Source organism: Oryzias latipes, chromosome 5 (assembly GCF_053564925.1).
Source record: "Oryzias latipes strain Hd-rR chromosome 5, Olatipes_Hd-rR_3.1".
NCBI lineage: Eukaryota > Metazoa > Chordata > Actinopteri > Beloniformes > Adrianichthyidae > Oryzias > Oryzias latipes.
This window is the reverse complement of record NC_136241.1, coordinates 35,277,717-35,299,156: the sequence shown is the minus strand read 5'-3', so window position 1 is coordinate 35,299,156 and position 21,440 is coordinate 35,277,717. Positions and strand designations below refer to the sequence as shown.

At 44.4% G+C, this 21,440-nt stretch overlaps 2 protein-coding genes and 1 long non-coding RNA gene across 5 annotated transcripts; 2 read left to right on the top strand and 1 right to left on the bottom strand.

Moving 5' to 3' along the window:
• Positions 1–523: 523 nt before the first annotated feature.
• LOC101161631 (uncharacterized) lies at positions 524–8,273 on the top strand. 3 transcript variants are annotated; one of them, XM_004069319.5, is made up of 7 exons: positions 524–672; positions 1,232–1,417; positions 1,550–1,627; positions 1,921–2,001; positions 2,192–2,472; positions 7,402–7,529; positions 7,932–8,273. In XM_004069319.5, exons 1-7 carry the CDS (start codon positions 567–569, stop codon positions 8,101–8,103), a joined length of 1,032 nt encoding a protein of 343 aa, XP_004069367.1. In that variant the 5' UTR covers positions 524–566; the 3' UTR covers positions 8,104–8,273. The 3 variants fall into 3 exon arrangements, with proteins under 3 accessions (XP_004069367.1, XP_078803943.1, XP_020559288.1); XM_078947817.1 differs by lacking the exon at positions 1,550–1,627; XM_020703629.3 differs by lacking the exon at positions 1,921–2,001.
• A 514-nt stretch (positions 8,274–8,787) lies between these two features.
• dennd6a (DENN/MADD domain containing 6A) lies at positions 8,788–17,939 on the bottom strand. Its single transcript, XM_011475691.3, has 19 exons — positions 17,477–17,939; positions 16,577–16,615; positions 16,404–16,446; positions 15,958–16,070; positions 15,293–15,373; positions 14,569–14,674; positions 14,354–14,433; positions 13,933–13,992; positions 13,808–13,863; positions 13,271–13,393; positions 13,097–13,192; positions 12,416–12,510; positions 12,188–12,253; positions 12,047–12,111; positions 11,752–11,841; positions 10,935–11,098; positions 10,748–10,850; positions 10,460–10,534; positions 8,788–10,037 (listed from the first exon to the last, which is right to left on the bottom strand). The coding sequence occupies exons 1-19, from the start codon at positions 17,705–17,707 to the stop codon at positions 9,906–9,908; spliced, it is 1,818 nt and encodes a 605-aa protein (XP_011473993.1). The 5' UTR covers positions 17,708–17,939; the 3' UTR covers positions 8,788–9,905.
• Positions 17,218–18,132, top strand: LOC110015184 (uncharacterized). The gene is made up of 2 exons (XR_002290318.3): positions 17,218–17,376; positions 17,454–18,132. It is a non-coding gene; the product is annotated as an uncharacterized LOC110015184 (long non-coding RNA).
• Positions 18,133–21,440: the final 3,308 nt, after the last annotated feature.

Genomic DNA, 21,440 nt, shown 5'->3' with positions numbered 1-21,440 from the left:
GATTGGTCTAGAGCAGGGGTGGGCAATTCCAGGCCTCGAGGGCCGGTGTGTCTGCATGATTTCCAGATAGTCTTGCCCTACTCATGGCTGATTACCTGGTTCAGGTGTGTCCAGCCAATCAGAACATGCCAGAGCAGGGTATGCTGGAAAACATGCAGGAATGCGGCCCTCAGTGCCCACCTCTGGTCTAGAGTCTAACCAATCAGGTGTCTCTGTTTCGTATTGACCGTACTTACAGGCAGACGCGGACTTTGGACTTGGACTTGGTATCGCTTCTGTTCAACCATTCTGGTTCGTTTCTATGAAGTGATATTTATAGGATATACATAAAAGCAAAAAAAAAAGGTTTTGAAAGCAAATATTGAATATTTTCATTTAGTACTTAGAAAGTTTTGTTTCCAACATCTTGGCATAAATATCACTTCATATGAATCATAAGCTCCTCCCACAGCATCAGCTGAGCTGCTCCTGGTTGGAGGAGTTTATGCGGTTCTGCCCCCCCCCCCCCCTTCTGTTTATACAGAAATGAAACCAACAGAGCAGAGACTGCAGTGAATCTGGCTAAGATGAAGATGAAGGAGCCTCTGTGTGTCTCCCTGCTGGCCTTCATCATGTTGGTTGTGACCGACCCGACAGGAGCTGAAGGGAGACCAGAACCATGGAGGAACCCAGGTAGGAACATCAGAACCGGTGGTTCTGCATTCCTTCCAGTTTCCCTCGTGAATCTGTGAGAAGTTCAACTGTCAAAGTTTGGATCTGACAAAAAAGCAAGAAGATAAGAGAATTTAAGGACGCAGTTCTGACACTTTTCTGAAGAGAATCCTCTGCTGTGGCTGGACTTCCACAGCCCGGACCGGACCGGAGACAGGAAGTCATTCCATGTCTGCCAACAAAAGCAGCTGTTCCCTAAAGAGAGAAGTGCAGATCACATTAGAGAACCAAAGCGAAGTGAGGCGGTCTCCAGGGGCCCAGACGGGCCCTCCACCCAGCCCCGACCCCGTCATGCGGAAGAAGAATGAAAACAGACTTCTGTATGACGAAAGCAAAAACAAGAATCAAAAAGAAGAAGTTGTTTGTGAGGACTCAAAGGTGTGCCCCCCCCTTCAGAAGAACTCTTTTAAACTTTTGACCTTTCAGGTTTCAAGTCGTGTTTAGGATCCACGTCAGACACATGGAGGTTTTATAGACCATGAAGGAAGTGAAACCCTCAACCGTCTGTCTCTTCCTCCAGTCTCTGGAACCAATCTGCAGCAGAAGATGTTCACTTTGTCCAGGTACGGTGGGGGGCTCACCCTGTTTGCACCGTACCTGGACCCTCTGGGGTCTACGTCCAACCCGGCCACGTCCTACCACACAGACAGCTCCCGGACCGACCCCACCAGGTACGACGCCTCGACCACAGCTACGCCCACCAGAGGTAGGCTCTCTCACGTCATTGGAGCATCCCAACCGTCTGTTTGGCATGTTTCCTGTGACCCGCAGCGGGAACTTCTGAAATTTAAAGATGGACGCTGTTAAAATGTCATTAACAAAAGACTGTACCACACAGGGTACCCCACCACGACAACAGGGTTCTGGCCGAGGACCACCGGGTACTACCCCTGGACCACAGCTCCGCCCACCAGAGGTAGGCCCTCTCACGTCATTGGAGCATCCCAGCCGTCTGTTTAGCATGTTTCCCGTGAGCCGCAGCAGGAACTTCTCAAATCTGAAGATGGTTGCTGTTAAAATGTCTTTTTTTTCTTATTTATTTACTGAACATTTTCAGATGACAGACATTCCAGCTCAAAGTGTTTACAACCCCTTCAACCTTTCCCCCTCCCATTCTATCGCTCCCACATCCCAATTTACATACCCAGCCAGTGAAATGTCATTTTAATAGAAACTGGACCGTCATTAAGAAAAGGCTCTGCCACACAGGGTACCCCTACACTACAACGACGTTGAGGCCAACCACCACCACCAGGTACTACCCCTGGACCACAGCTCCGCCCAAAGGAGGTGAGCACCTCACACGTCATTGGACCATCCCCACAGTGTTTTCAGCATTTTCTGCTGGGATGTTTCTTCCTCTGTGAAATGCCTTTGGTTCTGTTCAGAGCGTGGGACCCGTCCTCAGATGTGCCGTTTCAGCGGCTTCACAGAACCTTTCTGACCCGGCTGTTTCTGTTTGTTTGGGTTTGAGCTGCAGGCGTGTCTGTGTGTCTGCGCCTCATCACCTCCGACACGAACCCGTCCATCTTCACTCTGAGCCCGTCCAGCACGCCGCTCAGCCTGCAGGTCACAGACGGAGGCTGGTACCTCCTGAGGTTCGGCAGCAACCAACTTAGGCTGCGGCCCAGCGTCCCCATCTGGCCAAACATCGGGCGGGGCATGTGGACCAGCGTCTGCCTCACTGTGGACTTCACAAAGAACGTAGTCCAGATGTTCAGCAACATGAACATGAGCACCAGGAAGCTGCTGATGTACGGGGTAAGAACGAGACGCCGGGTTTCCTCTTCCTTCAGACTGCAGGAGTTCCCTTCCTAAAAAGAGGCTAAAACGGATCCAACTTCTCATATTGTTCTGTGGGCGGGGCAACTGCATGGTTTCCAGTGATGTCATCAGAGTGAAAAATGACCTTTGGGGTTCTCACTACTAAAACCAAAAGGTACTTCCTGTCTGTTTGAACAGCGGTCACTGGAGCCACTTCTGTTTACCAGATAACCACTAAGGGGAAGGCAACCCCGAAAAGAAAAGGACTAATTTACAACAGAAATTCAAGATTGAATTTTGATCGACAGATGACCGTGAAGTCCTTCATCCAGATGAGGATGTCTGGAAGCTGAGTCACAGCATCTGGACTTGCTTCTTCTCTTCTTGAAAGGTTGCAGCTTCTCATAGGTCGGATGGTTCTGGTTCAGCTCCAACCATATTTAAAACCTTAAAGTCAAACCGGATTCTAAAGCGACAGAAATGACCGTCATGTCATTCCATCCTTCTGCTGTGATGTCGGAGCGGGTAAACACGCAGGAAACAAACTCCTGCATAAAGACCCTCACAGAGGGACCCTGAAGACCGCGGGGAGACATCAGGTCTCACAGGGTTTTCTCTGCAAACCAGTCAACGAACTCAGGACTTCTGTAAACCATGACAGACAAACCCATTCTGTTACCATGGAGACAAACATGTAGAGACAAAAATGTAGACAAACACGTAGACAAACATGTAGATACAAACATGTAGAGACAAAAATGTAGAGAAACATGTAGATAAACATGTAGAGATAAACATGTAGAGACAAACGTGTAGAAAAACACGTAGACAAACATGTAGATACAAACATGTAGAGAAAAAAATGTAGAGAAACATGTAGATAAACATGTAGAGATAAACATGTAGAGAAACATGTAGACAAACATGTAAAGAAACATGTAGATACAAACATGTAGAGAAACATGTAGAGAAACATGTAGACAAACATGTAGAGAAACATGTAGACAAACATGTAGAGAAACACGTAGAGACAAACACGTAGAGACAAACACGTAGAGACAAACATGTAGAGAAACATGTAGACAAACATGTAGACAAACATGTAGAGACAAACATGTAGAGAAAAACACGTAGACAAACATGTAGAGAGACATGTAGATAAACATGTAGAGACAAACATGTAGTGAAACATGTAGAGAAACATGTAGACAAACATGTAGAGAATCATGTAGAGACAAACATGTAAAGACAAACATGTAGATACAAACACGTAGAGACAAACATGTAGAGAAACATGTAGAGAAACATGTAGAGAAACATGTAGAGACAAACATGTAGAGAAACATGTAGAGAAACATGTAGAGAAACATGTAGAGAAAAACACGTAGACAAACATGTAGATACAAACATGTAGAGAAACACGTAGAGACAAACACGTAGAGACAAACATGTAGAGAAACATGTAGACAAACATGTAGACAAACATGTAGAGACAAACATGTAGAGAAAAACACGTAGACAAACATGTAGAGAAACATGTAGACAAACATGTAGAGAAACATGTAGAGACAAACATGTAGAGACAAACATGTAGAGAAACATGTAGATACAAACACGTAGAGACAAACATGTAGAGAAACATGTAGAGAAACATGTAGAGAAACATGTAAACAAACATGTAGACAAACATGTAGACAAACATGTAGACAAACATGTAGAGAAACATGTAGAGACAAACATGTAGAGAAACATGTAGACAAACATGTAGACAAACATGTAGAGAAAAACACGTAGACAAACATGTAGATACAAACATGTAGAGAAAAAAATGTAGAGAAACATGTAGATAAACATGTAGAGATAAACATGTAAAGAAACATGTAGACAAACATGTAGAGAAACATGTAGATACAAACATGTAGAGACAAACATGTAGAGAAACATGTAGAGAAACATGTAGACAAACATGTAGAGAAACACGTAGAGACAAACACGTAGAGACAAACATGTAGAGAAACATGTAGCCAAACATGTAGACAAACATGTAGAGACAAACATGTAGAGAAAAACACGTAGACAAACATGTAGAGAGACATGTAGATAAACATGTAGAGACAAACATGTAGTGAAACATGTAGAGAAACATGTAGACAAACATGTAGAGAATCATGTAGAGACAAACATGTAAAGACAAACATGTAGATACAAACACGTAGAGACAAACATGTAGAGAAACATGTAGAGAAACATGTAGAGAAACATGTAGAGACAAACATGTAGAGAAACATGTAGAGAAACATGTAGAGAAACATGTAGAGAAAAACACTTAGACAAACATGTAGATACAAACATGTAGAAACAAAAATGTAGATAAACATGTAGAGACAAACATGTAGAGAAACATGTAGACAAACATGTAGACAAACATGTAGAGACAAACATGTAGAGACAAACATGTAGAGAAACATGTAGACAAACATGTAGAGAAACATGTAGAGACAAACATGTAGAGACAAACATGTAGAGACAAACATGTAGAGACAAACATGTAGAGAAACATGTAGATACAAACACGTAGAGACAAACATGTAGAGAAACATGTAGAGAAACATGTAGAGAAACATGTAGAGAAACATGTAGAGAAACATGTAAACAAACATGTAGAGAGAAACATGTAGAGACAAACATGTAGAGAAACATGTAGAGAAACATGTAGAGAAACATGTAGAGACAAACATGTAGAGAAACATGTAGACAAACATGTAGACAAACATGTAGAGAAAAACACGTAGACAAACATGTAGATACAAACATGTAGAGACAAACATGTAGACAAACACGTAGACAAACACGTAGAGACAAACATGTAGAGACAAACACGTAGACAAACATGTAGATACAAACATGTAGAGAAACATGTAGACAAATACGTAGAGACAAACATGTAGAGACAAACATGTAGACAAACACGTAGAGAAAAACACGTAGACAAACACGTAGAGACAAACACGTAGAGACAAACACGTAGAGACAAACACGTAGAGACAAACATGTAGAGACAAACACGTAGACAAACATGTAGATACAAACATGTAGAGAAACATGTAGACAAATACGTAGAGACAAACATGTAGAGAAACATGTAGAGAAAAACACGTAGACAAACACGTAGACAAACACGTAGAGACAAACACGTAGAGACAAACATGTAGAGACAAACACGTAGACAAACATGTAGAGACAAAAATGTAGGGAGACATGTAGATAAACATGTAGAGACAAACATGTAGAGAAACATGTAGACAAACACGTAGACAAACATGTAGATACAAACATGTAGAGACAAACATGTAGAGAAACATGTAGACAAACATGTAGAGAAACATGTAGAGACAAACATGTAGAGAAACATGTAGATATAAACATGTAGAGAAACATGTAGAGAAACATGTAAACAAACATGTAGAGAGAAACATGTAGAGAGAAACATGTAGAGAAACATGTAGAGAAACATGTAGAGACAAACATGTAGAGAAACATGTAGAGACAAACATGTAGAGAAACATGTAGACAAACATGTAGACAAACATGTAGACAAACATGTAGAGAAAGACACGTAGACAAACATGTAGAGACAAACATGTAGAGACAAACATGTAGAGACAAACATGTAGAGACAAACATGTAGAGACAAACATGTAGAGACAAACATGTAGAGACAAACACGTAGAGACAAACACGTAGAGACAAACACGTAGAGACAAAAATGTAGGGAGACATGTAGATAAACATGTAGAGACAAACATGTAGAGAAACATGTAGACAAACACGTAGACAAACATGTAGATACAAACATGTAGAGACAAACATGTAGAGAAACATGTAGACAAACATGTAGAGAAACATGTAGAGACAAACATGTAGAGAAACATGTAGATATAAACATGTAGAGAAACATGTAGAGAAACATGTAGACAAACATGTAGAGAAACATGTAGAGACAAACATGTAGAGAAACATGTAGATATAAACATGTAGAGAAACATGTAGAGAAACATGTAAACAAACATGTAGAGAGAAACATGTAGAGAGAAACATGTAGAGAAACATGTAGAGAAACATGTAGAGACAAACATGTAGAGAAACATGTAGAGACAAACATGTAGAGAAACATGTAGACAAACATGTAGACAAACATGTAGACAAACATGTAGAGAAAGACACGTAGACAAACATGTAGAGACAAACATGTAGAGACAAACATGTAGAGAAAAACATGTAGAGACAAACATGTAGAGACAAACACGTAGAGACAAACACGTAGAGACAAACACGTAGAGACAAACACGTAGAGACAAACACGTAGAGACAAACATGTAGACAAACATGTAGAGACAAACACGTAGACAAACACGTAGACAAACACGTAGAGACAAACACGTAGAGACAAACATGTAGAGACAAACACGTAGACAAACATGTAGATACAAACATGTAGAGAAACATGTAGACAAATACGTAGAGACAAACACGTAGAGACAAACATGTAGACAAACATGTAGAGACAAACACGTAGAGACAAACATGTAGAGACAAACACGTAGAAACAAACACGTAGAGACAAACATGTAGACAAACACGTAGAGACAAACATGTAGAGACAAACATGTAGAGAAAAACACGTAGAGACAAACATCTGTACTTGGAGGAGAAGCTTCCAGGACTGTTTGTTCCTCAGGAAAAGGAAGTTTGCCTAATTTGGAGAAAAATCTGATCTGAACCAAAGGTTGATGCAAAACTAAGACGGTTCCTCCATTGTTTTCAGAAAAGAAGGAGGAAGAGGAGAGGACGACACAAAGTTCTCCATAAATTCCTGAATTTCAGACAAACATGAACGGTCTGTTGTCTGTGTCTGTGTGTGTTCAGTATCAGTGGTCCGGTGAGCCCGTCATCACTTTCTCAGGTTTTGACGGACAGCTGACAGACGTCCAGGTGTGGGATTATCCGCTCCGCTACAAAGAAGTTCTCTACTACATGAGCCACGGCTACTACGGGTACGACACAAACGTTTGTCACCAACAATGAATCTGATGTAGAAGAAATCACAAATGATGTCACTGAATGATGGATGGAAGCCCAGCTGACCCAAAAGGTCAGAACTTCCACATGAAGAACATCCAGTTACTGTTCTGTGAGTTCAGGAGCGACCAGAGGAGCTTCACCAAAGACAACCTCTTAGTTCTGAAGGTTCATTAATCCTCTGTGAGAAAAGTTCTGGTTCTGTTTTTGGATCAGACCGGGTCAGGTCCAAATCATCTATTAGTTCATCAAAGACATCAAATGTTTGACAGAATGATGAGAAATAAGAAACAGCAGACTTTTCTGCTCAGAAAAGCTTCAGATGTTTAGATGAAGCTGTTTGGGTCCAGAACTCAGATCCACCTTTGTGGTTCCAGGTCGGTCCAGGGCTCCCTGCTGACCTGGTCCAACATCAGGTATTCCCTCCAAGGAAGAAGCCTGCTGGAGAACTCCTATGAGTGGCAGATGAAGCTGCCAATCAGCAAAAAGAGGCGGAATTGGGCCCTGAAGAGGAAGGTCTGGCAGGATTTCAGACAGCCGGTAATCTAATCCCAGAAACAATCACGGCTGGGATTAAGAAACAAGCAAACTGCCGTTCTTCACGGGATTATTTGATTATAATCCGAAAAATGAGGTTTAAATGTCTTCAAGTTCTGAAGTGTTAACGAAAAAATGAGAAGAAAAATCTCTTTTTAAATAAAGATTAATCCTAATCCAAAGGTTTGGAAATGCTGTTTTCTTAGTGGGATTAACATTCGCCTTCATGTTTGATCTGTTTTTGTTTTTCTGAACAAAACGTGAAATGAACTCGGGTTTGATTTTCTGACACTAAATCTGCCTGTTTTTGTAAGTTTACTGATTTAGAAACTTTTTAGGAAAATCCAAAGAGGTTTTTTCATTTTAGAATAACGTGATAAATGTTTGAAGGTTTCATGAAGAGATGTTCTGATGGTTCCTGAGACGTTCTCTGGGTTCTGAAGCTTTAACGGGAAGATCTGGACCCACACCTGGGTGGGGTCGAGGGGAGTGAATTTATTCTTGGGTTGCCGTAGGAACATGAGCACTTAACGGTTTTTCCATGGGTGGGGCTATCACGGTAAGGGGCGGATCCTTCCTCCATCTTCCCCCAGCGGGTCACAGAACTGGAAGCTGGTTTCTTTTAGGGATCACTGAAATGGCGTCGGCGACTCCAGGACCCCCCCCCCCATGTTTTGGTGAAAAAACATTTGAAGCTTCAGTCAGACGAGTTTTAATATCAAAACATTTCATACATTTAATGTTAAGTCAGCAGAAAGATTCAAGTCATGAAAACGTCCGTCTGCCACCAAACATTCGTCAGCAGGATGAAAAGGTTCTGGAAACCAGAACCCAACCAGAATTTGTTTGATTTTCTGTTATTGCTCAGGAACATTTATCGTCTGTCTGCTCCTCAGACGGAAGATGTCAGACTTTGACTTGAGCTAAACCGCCATCGATGAGACGTTTTCGTTCAAAGAAACAACAACAGAACCCGATCTGCTCCGTTGGGTCCAACCAAACCCGTTCAATGGAAAAGCTGCAGCAGAATCCGGTTCTGGTCAACTTCAGATTAAAACAACATAAAAAGTCATAAAATGAAGTCAGGGGGAGGGGTCCCGTGATGCTTTTCAGGGGTTAATGAAGGTCATGGTGCAGTGGGGGTGTCAGGCCAGAACCCCCCCAGTCCTGATCCACACGGGAACTGCCTTTGATTGACATGATTAAGACCCATTAGAGTCCCCCCCCCAGACGGGTCACGTGGACCCAAAGCCCGCTTCCTCGTCTTCTCTCAGAGTCAGAACAGTTTGGATGGTTTTAAAAAAAACAATGTTTACATTCAGTTTTCAGGGCAGGACCCCCCCGGACCCCCCCTCCCTCACTGTGACGGGGAACCTGCAGGAGAAACGCTGGTGCTGAAACGCGGCTGCAGCAGACAGAACCGCTCGGCTTTTTGCATAAAAGTGAAAGTCCACAAGTGCACTTCTGTCAGAACCTGTTTCCAGAACCAATGAATGTTCTGCTGGGGTCAGTCGGTGTCAGGACCGTAAAAGCCCAGAACCAACCTTCCTGTTTTTTCTGTGGCTGCATGAATGCATCACACCGTCCTCTTTGTCTCCAAGTTCTGGTCCTGTTGGTTCTGTCAGATCCACTCCGCTGGCTTCAGGTCCACACGGGTCACCAGCATCAGAACTGAGGCTGGACCCGCCCTTTGTGCTTCCATGTTACTCCAAAGGAATCTCATGAGGAACCACAAAAAGATTCCAGGACCCCCGAAAACTTTAAAACAAGCTCAGAGCGGGGTTAGTGTTGCGGGCCGGGGAGGGGGTTGCCGGTCAGGGTGTGGGGGGCTTGTGGAGGATGCCCTGCAGGTCTTCAGGTAGGGTCCGGATCAGCGCCTCGATGTGGCTCCGCAGTTTGGTCAGGGTCCCGGGCTGCAGGGGGAGCTGCTCCCGCTCGGCCTGGGTCTGCAGCAGAGAGAGAGGAGCGCGTCAGTCACGTGCACGGCCTCACGTGCACGTCAGTCACGTGCGCCGCCTCACGTGCAAATCAGTCGGCCGTGCATGTGAGAGACTGACACGCATGTGAGAGCATGGACGTCACATGCGTGCTCTCACATGCACGTCAGTCAAGTACATGCACGTGCACTTGAGTGAGTGCAGAGCTGTTTCATAGAGCGGCGCCTGACTCCGCCTTCTTTAGGTCACAGGTGTGGGGTCCTGTGTTTTTGCCGGACCTCCCGTGTGCTTTCACACTGTGGTAAACCGCACCACAGGTCACCTGCTACTGAACCAGAAGGTCCACTAGCTTTTGTCCACAGAGTTGAGGCCAAACACAGCAGACGGTCTGAGGAACCAAACGCTAAGAGCTTCCCATGAGCCGTACTGACCAGCTTGTCCTTCAGCTTCAGAACCAGGTCCACTGCCTCCACCTCTGTATGCTTCTGGATCCTCTGCTGGAGGTCCTGCAGACACACACACAGCTGAACCTTCACGTCTGCAGATGGAGGTTGGCTTCTTCAACAACGTCACAAACATCCCAGAGAAGGAAGAGGACACTTTCAGGACCGGGTTAAGAGACGCCATCTTTGTTCTTTCACAGGACGTGTCCTCAGAACTCGGTTCTGCTGGGCTCATTTGAGGAGTTGGACTTTGTTTCCACTCCTCCTCCTCCTCACCTCCTCACAGAGGGCCTCCAGATGAAGGGCCTCCAGCTTCTGGGTCATCTCCTTCCTCCTGCTGCGGAACCAGCCGTCAAAGTTTGGGGATTTGAGGAAACACCTGGAAACCAAAATCCACTGCAGTCAAAAGACGATGCTGAAGGTCTGACGATCCAAAAGCTGCAGCCTGCAGGAGGATCTGGACCTGTAGAGTCCGATCCAGTCTCCTTTCAGTCTGGACGTCAGCTGAGGTCCAGCTTTCTCCAGCGTCTTCATGAAGTCCTGCTGGTTGAACGGCCGCAGCTGAGGAGGACTTTTCCACGGACAGATGGACTTCTGCAGCGGCATCAGGCTGGCCACGTAACGCTCCTGCAGACAAAGCAGTCCATGAAGGCATCACGACGGGTCCATGAAGGCGTCACGACGGGTCCATGAAGGCGTCACGACGGGTCCATGAAGGAGTCACGACGTGTTCATGAAGGCGTCACGACGTGTTCATGAAGGCGTCACGACGGGTCCATGAAGGCGTCACGACGTGTTCATGAAGGCGTCACGACGTGTTCATGAAGGCGTCACGACGGGTCCATGAAGGAGTCACGACGTGTTCATGAAGGCGTCACGACGTGTTCATGAAGGCGTCACGACGTGTTCATGAAGGCGTCACGACGTGTTCATGAAGGCGTCACGACGTGTTCATGAAGGCGTCACGACGTGTTCATGAAGGCGTCACGACGGGTCCGTGAAGGAGTCACGACGTGTTCATGAAGGCGTCACGACGTGTTCATGAAGGCGTCACGACGTGTTCATGAAGGCGTCACGACGTGTTCATGAAGGCGTCACGACGGGTCCGTGAAGGAGTCACGACGTGTTCATGAAGGCGTCACGACGTGTTCATGAAGGCGTCACGACGTGTTCATGAAGGCGTCACGACGGGTCCATGAAGGCGTCACGACGGGTCCATGAATTTAAATGGGGGGGGGGGGGGGGGCACCAACATATGGATGTTGCATAAAAAAGCTTACCAGAGGAATGATGAAGCTCTGAGTCAGCTCCAGGAAGTAGCGCCGCAGAATTGCATTCTGGGCCGCCGAGGGTCTCTTCTGCTGGACCCCCTGAGAAACAAAAAAAGTCCATCATTTTGCAGGCAGGGGTGGGGTGGTGAGGGGTCTACAGACATTAAACAACCTCAGCAAACATTTAAAAACATAATGTCAATAAAAGTAACTTGTAAATATGTCTTTTAATATAAATGAACCGACTAAATTGAAGATGAAGCCTGACATAAACGTTCTGCCGTCTGCGTTCAGAGACTTTCACCTTCTGGAGCTGCTTGATGATTTCTTCGTCCTTGCTGAGGTACGGCTTGTATGCGGTATAAACACCTACGACAGCGAGGACACACGGCGTGAGACGGCGGACAGACATCAGCTACACAATCAGAGAACTGAGAAGGATCACCAGGTTTAGAGTCCAGAGTCTTCAGGTTTTTCAGCTTCTTGACCTTCATCTGCTTGGTCGGCTCTCCTGCAGGAGGGAAACGTCAGAAACAGTCGGTCACTGACATTCCATCTTAAATAACACGGAGGCCGTGTTCATAAGGCATTTTACTCTAAAACTGGGTTTATTTAGCTGGACGGAGCTCAGGTGAAGGATCCGAGTCAGGTGTGACCACGGCGGGCCGCTCACCTGTTTGCTTCATGTCTCCGATGCGGATGATGTGCGGCCAGTGCTGCAGAGTTTTGGCAAAGAAAGGATTGGTGACGCCCAGGATGACGGACGGCCTACAGAAAACCAGAGACACCTGAGACTCCGCTCAGCACAAAAACCTGGAAACCCCTGTTTGCTCCACACGTGTGGCGAGCGCCACCGTCACGCCGCACTTCCCTCCGTTTGAATTGTTTGTTAGTTCTTCAGTCATTCGTGACTGAGGAGGCAGAGAGACCTGGAGGCTGAATGCAGAGGAGGCCTGATCTTTGTGGTTCAGGATCCGACCGTCTCTGCTGCTGAGACGACGGAGCGTGACCCACAGGAGGGCTTCACGCATTCAGATCTATGTTCATATGTAACCGAGTCAGCTTTTAAATGAGTAGAAATGAGCAGCATTTCAAAGATGGCTGCTCCTTCACCTTCCAGACGGAGTTTGTTGCTAAACGCAGCAGCCAATCCGACGGTTTCTGCGAGCGATTCTCAGGAGGAAACGGAGCAGAACCACAGCGGTGAGGTCATCATTACTGCTGCCTTTATGACCCACACATGTAATCTGATTACTTTGTTTGTGTCACGGTTGAGTGTGGAGGCAGTGCGCTCCTCTGAGCCTCCTTCACAGGACCTCCTGCTCAGCCCCTTGCAGGAGGAGGTTGTACTCACGGCGCCTGCGTCCTGGTCGTGTACTCCTTAAACTCGCTGTCATGGATGGTGAAGTACGGCCGGAAGTCGCTGCAGTAGCGCAGAGGAGAGATGCAGCTGCACGAAAACACGGCAATGAACGCCCGTTTGCCGCTCCTCTACATCACGGAGGTTGAGGAGAACCCGCTGACTCACCTGACCAACGCCAGCACCGTGTCCGAGGACTCTGCGGGCGACGGCGCCATGACGACCAGGGCCTCTCCCAGCAACACCAACTCCCAGAGCATCTGGATGTGGAAGAAGACGGGATGGAAACACCTGGACAGAACAGAGGGGACAGGTGAGGCCTTCAGAGGTCAAACGAGCTCCTCGAGAAGCTTTGAGACTGACATGCACGCCACATGCACGCCCACACACAGCAGCAGATGCTAGAGGAGCCATTCAGTCATCCCGGTCCATGTTTTCTAACCCTAAACCCACAGATCATCCCCGGATCAGTGATACCTGATCAACATTTAACCCCAGAAACAGTTCCTGTTCTAGATCAACCACCAAAGTCCAGCTGATCTGAAGGACAGAATCATTTGATCCGTATCGGATCCTCCTCAGAAATCAGAAGATAACATCACTTAAAGCTGGAGCCGTTTAGAAATGCCACCAAAGATCAGATAAACAGGTCAAACCGCAGTACCACCACTGTCCAGCAGATGGAGGCAGAGCAACAGGACACACCTGAAGAGGTCCACCTCGTGGATGGTTGGGAGAACGATGGACACCAGACTGTCCCCCTGAAAGAGGAGACGCTCTGTGACGGAGATGTTTGGAACATGAGCTCCACCCGGAAGTGTGTTCAGTACCTGAGCAGACTGGACCAGCTGGGAGGTTCCTGGTTTATCATAACAGGTTGGGATTCGAACCTGCAGCAACAAATACAGATGTTCATTCTAGAAACATTCATTTGTTTGTTCACTAACTGCTGAACAAATTATTGAAAGTAAAAAAACCTCAGTTTCTTTTTCTGTCCACGTAGAGAAATTTTCTCCTCTCTCTCATTTATTCATGATTTTATATTTTTAAAGGTTTTAATGTCTGAAATGAATCAAAGGCAAAACCACAAACCAATCACATTTAATGATCGCACTGATGAAAAGTCACAGTTTTACAGAGAAAAGATAATTTTCCCCGCAGGTCGACCTGGACTGTCAACCAGGTTCATGAAGGAAGATCCTGCCGTTCAAACTGACACACCAGCATCAAGCTCACTGACGGCGCTCGTACCTTGATGACCACGCCCATAATCGGCAGCGTGAGGATCCGTCCAGGATGAGGCGCAGGCCAGCGGTCCATGTCATTACAAGCTGTCACACAACAGAGACACATCAGAAAGAGGTTCCACCCCTGAACTCCATCCACGCTCCTCCACAGAAACAGGCTGGAGGTGTGGAGCTCCGGCAGGTATGACGACAGGTACAGGTGCACTGAAGGACACTGACCGGCTTCTAAGCAGGGTTCCTGTTTTTCAAAGTATTCTGGAGCCATGATCTTCAGCAGGCAGTGGAAGAAGGTCACGTAGGGCAGCTTACTGATGAGGACCAGAGACTGAAGAACAGAGAACAAACCTAACTAACCCAAAGGGAAACTTTTCAAACACATATTCAGTTTTTAACCCTGGAGGAGTCCACTTTGTCCCTTGTTTGTTTGTTTTGTGTAATTTTTTCATGTTTATATTTTTTACTTTTTGGCTGCTGTTAATTGCTGCTTATCCAAACGGAAAATGGGTTTAGTAAACCCTAATAACAACTTTAAAAGCCCTAACTGGTTTGGAAACATCTGAACCCCGGAGAACCCAACAACAGTCAGTCTACGTCTCTATGGCAACCACTGGACAGTCAGGGTTGAGCTTGTTGGAAGGCCACACCCCTACCACTACACAAAATCTACACAATATCTCTCAAAAGTTTTAAACCTTGAGTGTGGGGGGCAGTAAACTCCGCCTACTTTAATCAAGGCATCTGATTGGTCAGTTTATAACTTAAATGACAAAATTAAAATTGACAAAAAGTATCAGATCCAGAGCGGTTCTTCTGACCATAGAATGACTGAGTAACAGCTGTTTGTTTTCTCTATAAAAGTCTACGGGGGGGGTCACTCAGTCCAGGTCTCATGTACAGTCGATGTGTGAATCCCTGTGGATATATAGTCTGAATTATCACTCACCTTCTGGAAGTATCCTCTCTTCAGAGATTTGTCTCTGACCTGGCGGAAGTACACGTAGCCGTAGTAATGGCCTTGTTCCCGCTGCAACACACAGAAACCGCTGAATCAGCAGGAGCCGCCGCTGCAGCAAGAGTTCAACATATTTCACTCCGACAGCCAAACGCCGCTCAGATCAACGTCACTCCTTCATCTGCTTCACTTCGCTTTCACACTGTACTGTCCAGACCAGGGGTGGGCAATTCCAGGCCTCGAGGGCCGGTGTGTCTGCATGATTTCCAGATACTCTTGCCCTACTCATGGCTGATTACCTGGTTCAGGTGTGTCCAGCCAATTAGAACATGCCAGAGCAGGGTATGCTGGAAAACATGCAGGATTGCGGCCCTCAGTGCCCACCTCTGGTCCAGACCAAAACAGTTGCAACAACTGATCCTTTGGGGCGATATTTTCCAAAACCAAGTATGACGACAGAAACCAGGAAAAGGAAAAGGTCTGTCCCTCCGACTCATGGATACTGAAGTGCTTCACCTGCTAAACTTTGGATTCAGTCTTTCTGTTCAACTTCCATGTTTAGGTCTAAATAGTTTCTACAGTTAACCCTCGCCAAAAGGAGGCTACTATCCCAGAACCTGCAGCCGACCCAACAGCACGGCCGTGTGTGTTCACACCTTCAGGCAGGGCGGGGCGTCTCGGTCAGCGGTTTCCAGGAAGCATCCCTGTGACGACTTCCTGTTGGAGCCCTGACGAAAGCGGAAGCAGAACTGCGTGTCACCGAGGCAACCTGAAGAAACAACAGGAAGTTCCAGAGGAGAGCATCAACACGACAAGCGGAGCAATGGCCATCACTGGTCCACCGCCTGATGGGCGGAGCCTAAGGGTGTCAGACTCCAGTCCTCGAGGGTCACGGTTGTGGTTCTGACAAAACACAGGAAGAACCATAAGACCCAGAAGAAGTGAAGTCTGAAGCGGGACGTACCACGGACCAAGTGGACCTCAGAACACAGAACCTGATGGGTTCTTAGGGGTTAAATGTGATCAACATTTTAAAAGAACTCAGTCGACAATCTCACCTATTTTCATCTGAAACGTTTGCTTTTCAAAAGGTTGGACTCACCTGAGTTTGAATCAGGGAAGGACAGGTAGCAGATGCTGGTTTTCTGGGGGGAAAAGAAGGCGTTAGGTTGATTTCTAATAAAGAGACGATTTCATTTTCATTCTATTATCCGTTTAATCATCATTTCATTTGGGATGAAGGCACATTTCTAAGGTCCTCTGAGTTTGACTCACCTCTTTCTCTGAGAGTTTGGAGTGATGAGGATAAATGACCTGAAAAACAGGAAAACAGTTTCTGAATGTTCTGAAGGTTTGAATCCAGAAATGACGACAGAAGGTCGTCCGCCTCACAGCAGCCGGGCTGATGGCTTTTTCATCCCTTTGTTTAGTATTCAAACAGAAAAAAATACAATTAAAAATAAAACCACCATGACAGAGAATTGTAGGCAACTGTTGCTTACATTAAAAAAATACTAGTTTAGTATTTAGCGACATTATTATATTCGTCAACTACAAAATACCTGAACGTAAAAAATCCACTAATGTCACTTTACAGATTGTACAATAAGGAGCCAAAAAATAACAGCTGCCGTCTTTTCTACAAATTCTTTATAAACTAATGCGATACATTTAATTTCAAACTGTATGCAATTCCATTAGTCTGCAAAAGAGAGCACGTGATCCCGCCGCTCCATGCTGATGGATTCACGGCTGGAAGGGAAACAGAAAGACTTCCTACGTCACTGTGTTCCAAGCCAAACCGCCGTAAACAGAGTATTTCATGGAAACTTTACATCCAGAGATGCTGAGGCCACGAGGCCATCTATAGGAGGATCCAGACTGGCATCATTTAGAAAAGTGTCTCCATCCGCCACCGCGCGGATGGAGACTGACAGGACAAACAGATCCTTTTATTCTGAAATGTTGGACTAACTCCAGGGAGCGAAAGAAAGCTACAACTAAGAAACGCGCAACAATGTGAAAAATGCATGGTGTTATTCTGGCAATATGGTGTGATACAGCAAAAAACACGGGTATCCTTTCAAAATATGCATTCTTTCCGTAACATAGCCGGAACCAGAACAGCTGCTAACTTTTCATGTCGCTCCAGAGAGTTTTCGGGACCCCGCTCACCTCCACCGCCTGTCCGAGCTCCAGGTCGAAGCCCACCACGCAGATGCAGTGCAGCCAGGCGGAGAAGCGGTCCCACGGCAGCAGAGGCGCCTGCTCCGACCCTTCTTCACCTCCGGGGCCGGGGGGCATAGTTATCTCCTCTGCCGGGGAGATGCTAGCAGCGTCCTGGTCATCCAGATCCTCCGGCTCTTCGACCGGCTCTCCCATCTCCTCGGAGCCTTGCAGCGCCATGGCCACGGCCCGGTACCGACACGCAGATGCTCGGGGGAACGCCGACGACCCGTAAAGTGTCTTTACGGGTGTTTTTAGTCGATGTCCACAAAGAAAAACAACAAAAAACAACAAGAAGCAAGATCAGCTGAGCTAGCAGTTAGCAGAGCTGGAGCGTAATGGCGTCATGTTTACGGCACATGTGACGTCATCACGCAAGAGCGTATTCCGTCCCGAGTTTGACGCAGGATCCATGAACACAACGGCCATCAACATAAATCTGTGGATTGTTACTAATATTTCAAACCCATGAAAATTCTTTTAGGGCCATTTTTAAACTATATTAGTATAAAACACAGATATAAACTTCATTCATTTTTATATGTTTAAATACAGTTTTTAAGCTTTCCAGTGAAGAGACGGCTATTAAAAAGAAACAAAACTAACGTGAAATGTGTTTTTCTTAAAGCTGCATGGTGGTGGAGTGGTTAACACATTGGCTTCACACCAAGAAGTTTGAATCTGTGTGGAGAATTTGCATGTTCTCCCCGTACACATGTGGGTTTTCCCTGGTTTACTCCAACTATCCAAAAACACGCTTCGTAGGTTAATTAGTGACTCTAAATTCTCCCTCCGGTGTCTCAGTGTGTTTCTATGATGGTCTGGGGAACTGTCCAGGATGAACTCCACCTTTAGCAAACCGTGGGTGGGATAGGCTCCAGCAACCCCACACCAGAAATAAACTGGTATAGTAAAAGAATGATTATGAGAGATACCAGTTATAAACATTTTTTTTACAATTAGGTTATTTTAAGCACAGTTTGATCAGAATAGTTCATGAAAAGACTTGTATTGGTTCTGATAGCAGTAGGAATTAGTAAGGTCTCAGCATAATGGAGAGGGGCACTTGTGCTGCTTTTGGTTGATTAACTAGTTTTAGTGTCATTGCAAACTACTCTCTTTAATTAATTTACGCTGTACCTTTTATGAATATTGGTTCTTTCTGTTTGTTTTTATGGTCTTGTCATTTAGACCTTGAGTCCGTAATCAATTAATCATTCATTCATTTCGTTATCTTTATCGACATATCACTTTCACATGTCTTACAACATATTGCATTGACAAAATGTATCTATTGCAGTGACTAATTAATTAAGCATTTGAATGAAATAATGTGAAGTAGGCGGCTGGTTATATGGCTGATGTGGGCTGTCACTGCCAACACTGCTTTAAATATAATTATACTGCAATTTAATGTGTTGTGTGTTTGTCCTGACCGTGATTGATTAAAATGTTCACATGTACATGATACCTTTATCAACGTGAATGTAAGCACATGGTTGACACTATTCCCGAATCAGACAATCATCTAATTGAATGAATCTGTTCATGGAGCACAGTTCCCCTCTCAGTGTGAAGCAGGAAGAAGGCAGTAAATCAGCTTTTCCTAAATCCTTTAATAGTCCAAACACTAAGCAGACGGAAGGATCAATCTAGCTGAGGATCCACATTTTGGGGACACACTTAACCATTGTTTGTGTTGGTATAAACCTACTAAACCTAAAACTAATATATATAGATATATATTTTTAAAATATAATTTCACTTAAAAACATCTTCAAGAACATCTACAAAAGAAACAAAAATGGCACGAAGAAGTGTAGGAAATAACACAATAAAGCAAAAAACAAAAACAGCTTTATTACCCTTTTAACCAAATTGTTATTAAGCTTGTCAGTTATCTGGGCCCTGCATGTCCAACTGAGCTAAGAGAAGATGGCATTAAATCCTGAGTAACAGTCAGACGGTCCACAGTGACAGCTGGTCTCCTCTCTGACTCTGCAGGAGGGCCAGACCCCGCTGTGGAGACCACCAGCTCTCTTTTTTTATAGACCTGGACCTGCATGTGACAGAAAACCCAAAAGAATGAGAGATTTCGAAAAAAAAAATTCGGTTTGTTGCTGCTGATGTCCAGCTCAGACCTTTTTCTTCTATTTTTAGGAAAATCCCCTGATTCTCATGTGAAAATGACAGATCTGTCCGCATGGACCACCTTTTATTGACTGCTATCCGAAAGAGTACACTAATAAGTAACTCAAGATGTTGTATTGTTGTTAACAGCGGCAGACACTGATAAAAATAAATGCATAAATCCAAAAGGGAAGCTCAATACAATATTTCTGTCTGACTTTAATTAAATAAAAAATCTTTTTTGATAAATTAAGAATCAGTCCAACTTGTAAGTTGTGTCTTCAAACTCATAAAATTGTCAGACATTTAAAAAAATAGTTTCAATAAAATACTTACCAATACAGAAAACTACTGATTTTCAGATTTAAGTCCAGCATTTGAATACATGTTGCTCAATTTTAGGGCAAAGCTTTTTTATGAATCTCACTGTTTGATCCTTTCTGATTTTGCATCAACTTTTATCAGCATTTTTTAGCACCTTTAGTTTATTTCTTTGAATAGAATTGTAAATGTTTAGAACATAAATACCATATTTTCTGTTGTTTCAGACACAGAAGAAATAAAGGTAGATAAATACCGGTTATCATCTCTGTTCTGTTTTAATCAGTGAAGTTGCTGCAGTGTTAAAAGGCACCGTTTGGAAATAATCTGTTCAGGTACATACATGTACATTTACAGTACAAAATCGTTTTGTTTATGCAGTAATTTTCAACATAGATATCTGTGGCTTGTGTATCTTTTTGTTATTTTTTTTATTGAGCGGATGCGGCTTTTATACAGGTGCCCTCTAGTCCAAAAAATACAGTTAATCCTAAAAGCCATGACGGTTTATGAGCCTTTTAGGTGAACTTCAAAGCCTTACTCTTAACTATAGGAAGAACATTTTAGACACACACGAACTTGCTGTTTTAAACAGAAAGAGCAGCAGTGATGTCTTCTAGAGTTCCTGTTGTGTGGTCCCTATCAATGATTTGCTCTCAGTTTTCAGCACAACAGGGATGTTTTCTGGAAGCATCAGCAGAATTTGACCTCCTTCCACATCCCAGTCTCACAGCGAGTCACCTGAACAAAATCCTTTCATGGAAATGACTGCTGTCATAAGACTGTCAGGGATTTCCATAGCTATGATAACGCTGTCAGAAACATAAAAAACACTAAAAAGTGATGATTGTTCTCACCACTCAGAGGACATGTGAACATCTCATGAAGTATTTCGGGTTCTTCTTCCCTCAGAACAAACAAAAATCAAACATTTTTGATGGTACAAAGTACAAGCATGGAGAAAAGAAGAGAATGAAGCAGTAATAAAGGAAAACCTCACAGATGCAGGATAAGTCCATGTGTTTGAAATAAACTCCCTGAGTCATTTGGAAAGCTTTTACAAAATCAGCAGATTTTCCTAGATGCTTTGTGGATTGACAGTCAGTACGCGGCTGCAGGTTAGGGTTGGCAGTTGTATGTACACCGCAAAATCTTAAATGCTGAATGGCGTAAACTTATATTTCACTTTACAGCCTTAAGAACGGACAGAATTGAGGTGAAACGTCTTCCAACTTTAAAACCTAAGTCCAGATGACCCCTAAACCTCCTACTAAGATGAAATCAACCTGGATGAATAAGAGTCTTCATCGACAACCTTAAGAATGTAAGAAGACCCTTGTGTTGAGAAAAAAAATTATAACGTTTTCAAAAGCAAAATAATCGTAGTTTAAGAAAACATGTCTAGATTTTTTTTCTTGGTTAGACCATTTTTTTCTTACCCCTATGGCTTTTTTTTATTGCT